The 11,528-nt window shown below is 46.0% G+C and overlaps 2 protein-coding genes across 2 annotated transcripts in view; one reads left to right on the top strand and one right to left on the bottom strand.

Moving 5' to 3' along the window:
- Positions 1–2,563: 2,563 nt before the first annotated feature.
- Positions 2,564–3,067, bottom strand: si:ch73-256g18.2 (small integral membrane protein 36). Its single transcript, XM_042087706.1, has one exon. The coding sequence runs from the start codon at positions 3,042–3,044 to the stop codon at positions 2,730–2,732; it is 315 nt and encodes a 104-aa protein (XP_041943640.1). The 5' UTR covers positions 3,045–3,067; the 3' UTR covers positions 2,564–2,729.
- A 5,663-nt stretch (positions 3,068–8,730) lies between these two features.
- The window catches only part of LOC121704802 (ankyrin repeat and fibronectin type-III domain-containing protein 1-like), a 142,680-nt gene continuing 139,882 nt past the window's right edge, over positions 8,731–11,528 (top strand). The window contains exons 1-2 of the mRNA XM_042085299.1: positions 8,731–9,078; positions 10,010–10,134. Coding sequence (XP_041941233.1) covers positions 9,022–9,078; positions 10,010–10,134 — 182 coding nt within the window. The 5' untranslated portion in view covers positions 8,731–9,021. The remainder of the gene's footprint in view (positions 9,079–10,009; positions 10,135–11,528) is intronic.

Below are 11,528 nucleotides of genomic sequence, written 5' to 3'. Positions count from 1 at the left end.
TTCTCCACTCACTCCACTGGCTTCCTGTCTCTACCAGGATTGAGTACAAGGTTTCCCTCCTCACTCACCAATGCATCCATGGACATGCCCCCCCCCCCCCACCTCAAAGAAATGATCAACACACAAAACACAACACGCTCCCTCCGCTCAACTCACTCAAACCTCCTCCATATACCCAGAACCAGACTCAGGACCATGGGAGATAGGGCTTTCTGTGCTGCTGCCCCACGTCTGTGGAATGCCCTCCCTGACACCTTGAGGGCACCACAATCCACTGACTGTTTTAAAAAAGGTCTTAAAGACATTTCTTTTTAGCAAAGCTTTTGGTCCCCGTTTAGATGTTTTTTAAAACCTTTCCTTTTTCTTTTTTCTTAAACTGCTCATCTTTTTTTATTTTTTACCTGTAGCACTTAGAGATCTATGATGAGAAATGCATTATAAATAAAATGTATTATTATTATAGTATTATTATTTTATATGTTTCTATGGTTATGTAGAGGGCATATGGATCACTCAGAGAGGACATGGCAGTACTGTAATGTGAGTGACTGATTCCTCATGTTTCTATGAAGAGCAGCTGTTCTTTTGTGGTCGGATTTAGTCATGGACTACGGTGCCTGACTTAGAGCTCCATCCTCCTCATCCTCATCTCTCTCTTGGGGATGTATTCTCTTAAACACAAAGAGGCCCAGGCTCTCCTCCTCAACCTGCTGCCTGTCATCTCTCTAAGTCTCGGGGGGGGGGGCTACCCAGGCTTATCCCCCCCTTTCTCTCCATTGTCATGTAGACCTGCTGCCTGTGTTCAGGCCTTGTGCGCTGACCAAAACAGTTGGCTGGACCAATCAGACGTGTTGGCGTTGAGAGCATTTCTGACCCCTGTCTCCCGAAGGCCACCAACGTGTCAGATAGCAGGAGCGGTGGTGGGTTCGTATGGGGTAGCGCGATAAATCCAGGGACGGCAGCTGAGTGTCTTTTTGAGGGATGATAAAAGCGTCATGGCTAATCCCTCAGCTGCTCGTTGGGTAATGCACTTCAGCTTTGTGCTAAGCAGAGAAGAAAGCCCTACTGACACTGCTGCTGATGGTGGTGCTGATGCTCAATCTCAGGGTTCTCCCCGCCTCCACCCACTCAAGCCCTGTCTACACCAACATCATGTTCTGGGTTCTTCCCGCCTCCACCCACTCAAGCACTGTCTAAATCAACATCATGCTCTGGGTCCTCTCCCTGCATCCAACCAATAGGACTAAAGCAACTCCATCAACATGATGCTCTGGGTCCTCCCCACCTCCACCCACTCAAGCCCTGTAGCACCATCATCCACTCATCCTTCCATCCACCCACCCAGGCAGATACTGTCTAAAGCAGCACCATCAATGTCATGCTCTGGGTCGTTCCACCTCCAGATAAAGTATATGGTAGGAGCAGGCTTCACTCAGTTTGAGAGTGCTTGGCCAAACTTAAATGTTAACTCTCGCACTTTGCATATATGTGTTTTATTGCACAGACGCGTTTCGGCTTAGCGCCTTCCTCAGTGTGCTCAAGTGGATACATATACAACCTCACTTATTTATACCCACACCCACATACACTCCCACGTAATCAACCAATGGTGATGCAGTGTCATCCCATACAATAATTCAATTAAAATGGTCCATCGTTCCACCTCCAACCACCCAGGCTCTAGTCTACAGTAGTTCCATCTCTACTTCCACTGAACTCTGCTAATATTGCTGCTGAAGCAAGCTCTGGGTCTTCCCTACCTCCACCCCCCCAGCAAGCCCTGGGTCTTCCCAACTTCCACCCACCCAAGCAAGCTCTGGGTCTTCCCTACCTCCACCCCCCCCCAGCAAGCCCTGGGTCTTCCAAACTTCCACCCCCCCAGCAAACTCTGGGTCTTCCCAACCTACAACCCCTCAGCTCTGTCTATGGCTACCATAACAACCAATGCCTCCACCCACCCATCCATCCATCCATCCACCATCACATTGTCTGCTGCAGCTCCAGCAGCACCACCACCACAGTCTGGGTCCTTCCTGCAACCAAGGGGACTGTCTAGAGCAGCTGCCCTTGCTGTTGAATGTTATTATCTTGCTGTAAGTCGCTTTGGATAAAAGTGTTTGCTAAATAAATAAATGTAAATCCACCCAGGCACTGTATAGGTCCTTCAACATGATGGTGATGTTATCCACCAGAGTGAACCAATGTTATAATGTTAACAAGTTTAATTCTCTTTGCAGGAAAGAAAAACATGTTTAAGTATTCTACTTTAATCAAAACAACGATAGCATTTAGCAGCCATAGCACTGGAGGTGACACTTTAAAATGTTGATTTCAATATCAATGAGTTTCTCTTACCTGTTTTTTGTGCCACAGTATAGTTCAGAGGCAGAGAGATGCAGGCTATAAAACATAGCACCATGAGTTTATCTGATAGCTATATCATAAGCTCAGGGCCTCCCCATTCAGACCAGGGTGCTCCCCTTTTCCCTCATGCTGATGCTTGTATCTGAGTCTATCTGATCGGTATATCATACGTCCAGTGTTTGCCCATTCAGACCAGGGTGCTCCCCTTCTCCCTCATGCTGATGCTTGTATCTGAGTCTATCTGATCGGTATATCATACGTCCAGTGTTTGCCCATTCAGACCAGGGTGCTCCCCTTCTCCCTCATGCTGATGCTTGTATCTGAGTCTATCTGATCGGTATATCATACGTCCAGTGTTTGCCCATTCAGACCAGGGTGCTCCTCTTCTCTCGCATGTCAGTGCTGTGGGGCAGGTAGTTGGTGGACTTGTTGTTGTGTTGCTCATAGCGTGCGGACGAGGCGGGCGAGTTCTGCATGACGACCAGGCGAATCGGCGACTGCGTGGGGGCGACAGGTGCGGGCTCCGGGTCCAGGGACTCCTTGGTGGGGTCTTTTCCGCGGCAGTCGTACAGGATGCAGGAGATGAGGAAGACCACAAGCAGCGTCACATAGCTGCCGATGAGGATGATGAGGTTCAGCGTGACCGGGTCAATCTCCAGGGCAAATTCCATGAGCCCCATGGTGACTCCTCATGCCTCGCACCGTCGACCAAGAGAAAGGGAGTCACGGGCCCCACAGACATCCAAAAACACACCACCTCTTAAAAAAAACACCAACACGGCCCCACCACACGACCACCACAATACCCCAGCACTGCCACCTCTCTATCCCAACAACAACAGTTCTGCAAGTCCCACTGTTGGCATCAAACGATCCAACCACTGTGATGAAAACAATCCCACCTCTGACACCAAGCGATCTAGCCGCTGCAGACAGGAAGCGTTGGCACCACTGGGAGCTCCGACTCCGGGAGCGAACGGCGAGTGAGCGACCGTGCGGGCAGTGGAGGGGAGTCGGACTGGGCAGAGCGACAGCAGAGTGACAGCAGGACCCGCGGTCAGATCAGAGTGGATCTGAGGCTTTGCGGCTCCCATGCCTTTAATCCCCCTCTCCCCCAGTCCAGCCCAGCCCAGCTCAGAGTAGTGCCCTGGGCCAATGATTAAAGCTGTTGCTGCCACTGCCACTGCGGCTGCTGTTGCCTTTAATAACTTAAGCTACTGTTTTAATTTTGCCAACTGCACGGCGTGCTGAGGATTTACACAAAAATAAAATGTAGCACAAGAGATAAAATATCATATTTCATCTGAAATCGCCAGGCTGGGAGTTAGTCACTCTGGAAGTCATGAGAGGGTTGTGTAATTATGTAATTGATGCTTATTGGTGACATAATACAAACAACATTTGTTGTTTTGTGATGTGAAAGACATGTGACACTGTTGCAACTGCGATAGTACAGTACCAAAAAGGTTATTTGATGAAATTATTTGCTTTTGTTTTGTTATTTGTTTCTTTCCTCCCCCCCCCCCCCCCCCCCCCACACACACACACACACACACACACAGACACACACATACACAATCTTTGGGTATGATAGCGGCATCTATCTCTACTTGAAAGTGACAGTATGTTCAACTGTCCAACTGTATTTTTTATGGTGCTTGTTAGGTTTTTGCATGCTTTTTCAATAGGTATTTTGCTCATTTTTGACCAAAGTGTGCATTAAACAGTTTGTTTTTCCTTGGTAGACAGGACCCCATGTGCTACTCATAAAGATTCATTCATGATGATCATCTCTAGAGTCAGTAGGATGTTTTAATGACGGGCAGCTTTGGTAAGTCTCTCTCTCTAAGTGAGGCAGTTGTGTGAGGGGGTAATCACAGACCTTTGGCATGCAACTCATTCATTCTCTCTGTTTCATTTACATGCACAAACATACACACTCTCACAAATACACAAACGACTACCCCGCCTCTCTCTTACACACACACACACACACTCACATGCATACATGCACATACACATACGCAATGACAGCTGGAAGGATTATTGGTGCCTCACTCCCCTCCCTGAAGGACATTTACACCTCCCACCTCACCCGCAAGGCGACCACAATTAAGAGTGATGCAAGTCACCCCGCTCACAATTTGTTTGATCCACTGCCCTCTGGGAAGAGGTACAGAAGCCTGCGCTCCCGCACCACCAGACTCACCAACAGCTTCATACACCAGGCTGTTAGGATGCTGAACTCTCTCCCCCCTCCACCCTCAGCCACATAACATCCTGGACTTTTGGACCCACAATGGCTGCCTTGCACTACTCCACTACTCCACTTGCACTACTCCACTTGCACTACTCCACTTGTACACTTGCACACTTTGCAACTTGTTGTTGTTGTCCTGAAAACACTTCTGAACACACTTCTGCTGCTCTTACATAACTTGCACCACTATGCCACTTGCATACTTAGGTCAAACAGAACTACCTCAGCCATTTATTGGCCTGACTTTTGCACTATTATATTGACTGTCTACTGTATGCACAATTGCACAATTTCAACCAAATTTTGCTGCTCTTATTTCTGCATTGTATGTGCCTTCTTATTTACTTATTATATTGTTTACTTGAATATTATGTTTGTCTGTGGACCTAATTGGTTAAAATATGTCTTGTCTCCAACGTGGGATAGTGGGACACGTGATTTCGATCTCTTTGTATGTCTTGACATGTGAAGAAATTGACAATAAAGCAGACTTTGACTTTGACACACACACACGCGCACACACAGACAGAGACCACTTTGCTACTGCGTCTTTTAATAACTCTAAATCCTACACGCAATCAGGGAACTCATGTTGCCACCAGCCTGGCATCCCTGAGAGCAACAATGTTCTTTCTAGAACCACAAAGCAGTTCATTCTGGAACCATGACTCAGGTTAATTCTTGCCGTTCTGGAACTCACTCTCCAGAACGTTCAGCCAACAAGCAGTTGGCTGCCATGGCTGCACATTAGGGCTGGGCGATATATCGGTATTAGCCTACGACTACAACCGATATATTTTTGAAAACGATATGTAGTTGAGACAATATCGTAATACCGGTATTATGTCAAATAATGGGCCATTTTATCAAAGCCACTTGCTCTTCTGTGTTTAGACCATTCAGATAGCCGCAGCTCTGCTCAACTGCGCCCCTTGCGTGTGCACGTTCTCCCTCGCAGCACTACAAACTTTCAAACATGACGGACAGTCGGACACTAAGTCAGATTTTGTTTACCTTGATCAGAGGTTGGTGCTGATGCCTATTCCGTCGGCACATCAACGGCTAGACCGAGAATTCTCGTTGTGAAATCAAAATTCCACTGGAGCTCCAAGCGGTTTTGTACACGCAGATTTAAGTTAAGTTTAACACTGTTTACAGCTCTTCGACTCACGGTAAAATGTCATTTTTGGTACATAGCCTAGCTAATTTAAATACACTGATGAATGCTTGCGTTTAGCGATATACAGTAGCAGATCTAGTCCTCAGGGAGACAACCTACACGCTGATTTTATTAAGAGGATATGCACGCGACTCGCGAGCAGTTAGGGCATCATTTTTTATGATTCCTGAAACCCCATTCAATCGTGCATAGGGATTTTTCTTACGAACCGGAACATGCAAAAATGAACGCATACAAAACGACGGTAGCGTCTATCACACTCTTGATGAGTGACTCAGTTACGTTGTTTAAGTAGCCTAATTGTTTAAAACTATTTTTGTTGTTGATAGCAACATGTCTAGGCCATCGTCTACATTTGCTTGTCATCTAGGCCCTACCAAACCCTTACAGGTAAAAAAACTGCATTGTGTGACAAAACTGCAGGTTTTTTCAATATTGTTGTGCCCAAAATAGCCTATTGCATTGTGCAGTACAATGTAGGCCTGCGTTGTCAGTCAGGGTCAACTTTTGGTCTTTAGTTATTTGCACAGCTTTATCAGAGCAACTGTAGCCTATGCCTATTGTAGGCCTATGTTATTGTTTACACTTTTTTGCACAGCTCTGTTAGAGCAGTCTGAAATGAATATAATTAAAACTGGCTGTGTTGTCATAATTGTTGTGTTGAGTGAATATATGAAGCACTTCGCTCTTTCTGTTTGAAATATCAATATCGTATCGATATCGTATATCGCCAATCAGCCCCAAAATATCTGGATATCAGTTTTGGTCCATATCGCCCAGCCCTACTGCACATGATGTGCCGCATTCTCATAATAATCATGAAATGGTCATTTCCCCCCTGCTATGCCGGGTGGGAGATTACTGCTCAGCCCCTGATGCTTTGACAGTAGGCTGGCAAATTGAACGATGGCTTTCCCGTCCTGGGGTGAGGGGGCAGTTGGCAGTCTGCTGGGGGGATAAGCTGACGGCCGTCCTGCCTCTCCGAGGTCACCTTTCTTGCGCACCCGCCCACTGAGCAGGGACCTTCAGACAGATGTTCCACATCAGGGAGATATCACGCACAGCCTTAACCCACCGCATGGCACGCACGCACGCACGTACGCACACTCACAAACACACACCTCTGCCCTCATCAACATCAACCCCACCCTAAGCACAGAAAAAAAAGACATGCAGTGGTGAAAATGTCCATACACCAGATGTCTGAACTAGATCTTAGAACCTCACTATGCCAACATACACACTCTCATGCATGGTCACACACACACAAACATATAGTCTAATACACACACACACACACACGCACGCACGCACACACACACGCACACACACACACACACACACACACATGCCATACTGTATAACATACACAATACATCAACACACCCTCACACCCTGTTATGTACAAACACTCACTGATTTATCTAGTATAGATAGATCTACTCATAGTATAGTATAGATCTACTCATTAGTGTGCATCTACAGTAGGGCAGACTAATACTGACCGAAGATTGCAGCAGGCAGAAATAGAAGCACACAAAGATCTATATCTATATTTCTATAACTGTTGGAAAATGTATGTGAACATATTGTTTATACACTTTAAGGTGTATACACAAAACAAAAGATACCGGTACATTTTTCTGCATTTCATCCTTCTTGAATTTCCCCTGGGGATCAATAAAGTATCTATCTATCTATCTATCTATCTATCTATCTATCTATCTATCTATCTTCCTGATGGTAGCTCCATCTAGTGGTCATACTTTGCAATAGTTTCTAAAAATGGAAACAGGGAGTAGTCAAAATAAAGTTGTCAGTAGACTGGCTTAACATCACACAGCACAGTGCAAAAATAGCATATTCCAGCTCTTTAAGGGGGAGAAGAATCGTAGAGCGCCAGTTCCATGTACAGTATAGAGCGCAGTGAGTCTGGGCCAGATTCAGGCCAGAATGCTGCCTGTGTTGGCCAGCGTGCCGATGTGTTTATTTCATTCATTGCTTCCACCAAGGACGTCATGTTTTTGTTCAGTTTAGAGAGGTCATTGTGCACATCCCAGGTGCAGGACAAAAAAAAAAAGCACACTTTTCAAATCTTTCTTTTGATGAAATGACAATGACAAAATAAAACACAAAAAAAGAAAGAATCAAAAAGTGTGCAGACTTTTTTGAGTATTTACTGTCATGCTTCCATTGTCATTTGCTTGTCCGTTTGTCAGTCAGCAGGACTAAGCAAAAACTATGAGCCAAGGGCAAGAGAGAAGAGCCAGTTCAAGTCTGGAGCCGATCCCTATCAACGGACGGGAAAGAATTTTCTGTTTGCTTTCCGTAACATATTAGGTAGGACTTATTGGCCTTAGGGGAGGGCTGTACTTTCAGAATGCCCTTCTAATGAGACCCAGAGAAGGAGGGGGAGGGAAGGCAGAGGCTGCTTTATTATTATTATTATTATTATTGCTTTTTTATTCGTCTTTATTCAAGGGAAACGGTGGGTCTCATCTGCTGGAGAGTTCCCTGTAACCCCAATCTCTCCATCCATGTGATCTCTTTCCCTATCTCTCTCTCGCACAGTATAGGCCTATACACGCTCTGGACGGTTCAGATACTGTAGGTTTTATGCACTGTGATCATATATATTTTTTCATTGATTATTGTTGTGTTGTCTCTACAAATGTTAAGGGTCAGGGCATAATTGGAACATATCTGATTTTCACATCAGAATAGCTGCAAATCATTCAACACAATGTGTATAACAGAATGGGTGACTGTTTTGCACTAAAACTCAACTCTTTATAGTCAAACGTCCATAATATCCCAATAACTGAAAAAAAAAGTATCACCCTTTGTTTGCACAACCCTGGTGCGTTTCATCAAAGGCCCCTCAAGATGCGCCGCACGTCGCCTCGGTTCCTGAGGACGCACTGGAAATATCAACACAAAGATGGGCCGCTTATCTAAATGACTCCCATCTCATCTCACTGCTCAGCAGCAATTTTTGGGGCGGATAGGAGAGACGGTATTTCCTGCTCCACTAGACACCCCGTTTGAAAGCGAACAACAAGCCTCAATGGAGAGACTAGAAGCTGTAAAATGCGCGGACCTCATGCTTCATGCGATAGTGTGTAACGTAAAGAGAGAGAGAGGGAGTTAAAACGCGTTTCCTAACTCTGTTCCGTGCTTGGACTGATGTGATGTCGACGAGGAGTATAATTATGTCATGACCGACAGGGCAGATGTTGGGTCACTTCCTGATGCCGAGAGGGGTTCATATATGGTAAGTTTTTGTGGAAAGTTAAAGTGTTTAATCCACGGTCTCTCCAATCGGGTCCGGGGTTACTTTTCTGGAGAGGAAAGACAAAGACACGTAGCGGGAAGTTCTGTGTCCGGGACAGATGTTTTGGGTTTGGAGCAGCGATTGTAGAGATTCCGTGAGCTCAGTAGCACCGTAAAGAAAGAAAGGCTCTAACGGCTCTATAGGAATCTAACGCAAACTTAGCGGTTACATTACTAATCTCGAGTATGACAGCTTGGATAACCTGAGGAATAGGAAACAATGCAAATAATTCGCGCTTCAAACTTTAGATTTACAGAGAATGGATGTGTACAGGCGAGAGGACTGCGTTGTCTGCTGAAAGCACGTTACGGCAAGGATGGTAATTATCAATGGGTGATTTTTGAAAAACCCGATAAGTAGTTATGAGAGAAAATCTAATCTTCTTTCATATATGGATAAATAAGTTGCATTACTCTCTAAAATGTCTCTCGTTACTGTTGTTCTTGTGGGTTTTGTCACCTTGTTTGCTTATGGAAAGCGTGTTCCTTCACCCCGGTGTTTTTGCGGATCTGTAAGCATAGCGTGGACCGGATGCGCGCATGACCTGTGGCTTTTGTCTATGAAGTTGTTTTGATGAAAACAATGGCCACGTGGAGGCATGATGCCACACCAATGCGCTTGATTGAATCGGGTCCAGGGCGACATCATTAGCCAAACAGATTAGCTTGTTTGCTCAAAGACACCTGTGAAAAATGCCTAGCGTTCCTCTGTGACATGACAAATTGCATTGTTGTACATAGTTCATTGTGTATATTTTGGCTGTGACAAGCCCATTCTTAAAATAAATAAGACTGTAACCTATCTAGTGTAACCCCTAACCTCTCTTGTTTTAACCCCTAACCCCTCTTGTTTGTGTGTGTGTGTGTGTCAGAGATGGCTCAGGATGTCTTATGAGGCGAACAAGAGTGTTCTACTGGTTCCCCAGGAGTCACATGCGTCATGTGTGTTTCAGTCGGCTGAGGAGCGAGACGAGATCCCCGGCATGGGCGACGACAGGTAGGCCAACACCCCCCCTCAGACACTTACAGCAGCTATACGCACAGCAGCTATACGCGTCAGTCTTAACCAGTCCACCGAGTAATCAAAGCCTGCGGGGCACAGTCTGTGAGTGAGTGAGTTTTCCATTCTGAACCCAGTCTACTCCCGAGGGAGGGTTTGGTTGGGGCATGCTACCGGCAACTTTGCCAGCACACGCCGCTGAATGCAGCCAGCTGCCTTTTCTCCCCAGCTGAGAGAAAACCACCTCAGCATTTTTTCGCTAATGACTGCTATTAATGTCCTGTTACCGCAGGTCTAGCTCCCTAACAGCTCCTGTGGAGGCAGTCAGACAAGCCATCATCGATCACATGGAAACAGTTTGTGTGTGTCAGCTCCCCCTGTGATTCACACGTCTGGTTCAGTCACACTAATGAGCACTGCTTCTAGTTGTAGATGTAATATGGCGAGAATAAGACCGTCCAAAAGGCGTTGTACTGACCACTCCCTTACTGTGAGTGTGAACCTTAAGGAGGGACATTTATACGTCCACTGAATGAGTGCACTTCCTCTCTGGGGGAGCCTCACCCTTCTTTCTCATTCTGCGTCTGTTACAGTACAGAGATAACAGCAGCTGCTTATCAGGGCCCGGCGATGTTATCACAGTAGAGGGGCCGCCATTGTTTGCCCAGTAGACAGCAGGACAGAGCTGCACTCACAGGGGTCGTTGGGGTCAGAGCATCATTGAAGTCTGCTAACTGGATCGTGGGCCTTTGATGGTGAGATAAGTTAGTGATGATTTATAGTCGCTTATAAACCCAACATCCCTCTCGTTTCTTAATTGCCTATATGCCACACACTTTCTGGAAGGCCTTCTCAGCCAGCACAAACATTTCCAATGGACCATCACCTGCGTTGTTTTAGCGTAGGGGCCTACCTATTTACACGGACCCGGTTGGGTGTTGCACCCAAGTTATGCTGTAATGCTGTAGGATTTATGCGTATGACGAAGTCAAATAAAGAGTTGCCCTGTTGGGCACAAACAAGATATTTAGTGTCGGAGTTAACACGAAAGGAGTGGAATATAACAGAAGATGCCGTTACTGATGATCCACTGGAAATACATGTGCTGGCTGAAGAGCCTTCCGTGGCATAAGGGAATGGATTCCAGGCCTGGCTTGTCCACTGTATATAGAGTATATATATATAGTATATATACTCTTTTGATCCCGTGAGGGAAATTTGGTCTCTACATTTATCCTAATTCGCGAATTAGTGAAACACACTCAGCATACAATGAACACACAGTGAGGTGAAGCACACACTAATCCCGGTGCAGTGAGCTGCCTGCATCAACAGCGGCGCTCGGGCAGCAGTGAGGGGTTAGGTGCCTTGCTCAAGGGCACTTCAGCCGC

This window comes from Alosa sapidissima, chromosome 3, assembly GCF_018492685.1.
Source record: "Alosa sapidissima isolate fAloSap1 chromosome 3, fAloSap1.pri, whole genome shotgun sequence".
NCBI classification, from domain to species: Eukaryota; Metazoa; Chordata; class Actinopteri; order Clupeiformes; family Clupeidae; genus Alosa; species Alosa sapidissima.
This window is presented reverse-complemented; position numbering and strand designations above follow the sequence as displayed.

What these genes read in the sequence shown, in the direction of transcription:
- si:ch73-256g18.2 (XM_042087706.1), bottom strand. Translation starts at nt 3,044, where the DNA reads ATGGGGCTCATGGAATTTGCCCTGGAGATTGACCCGGTCACGCTGAAC.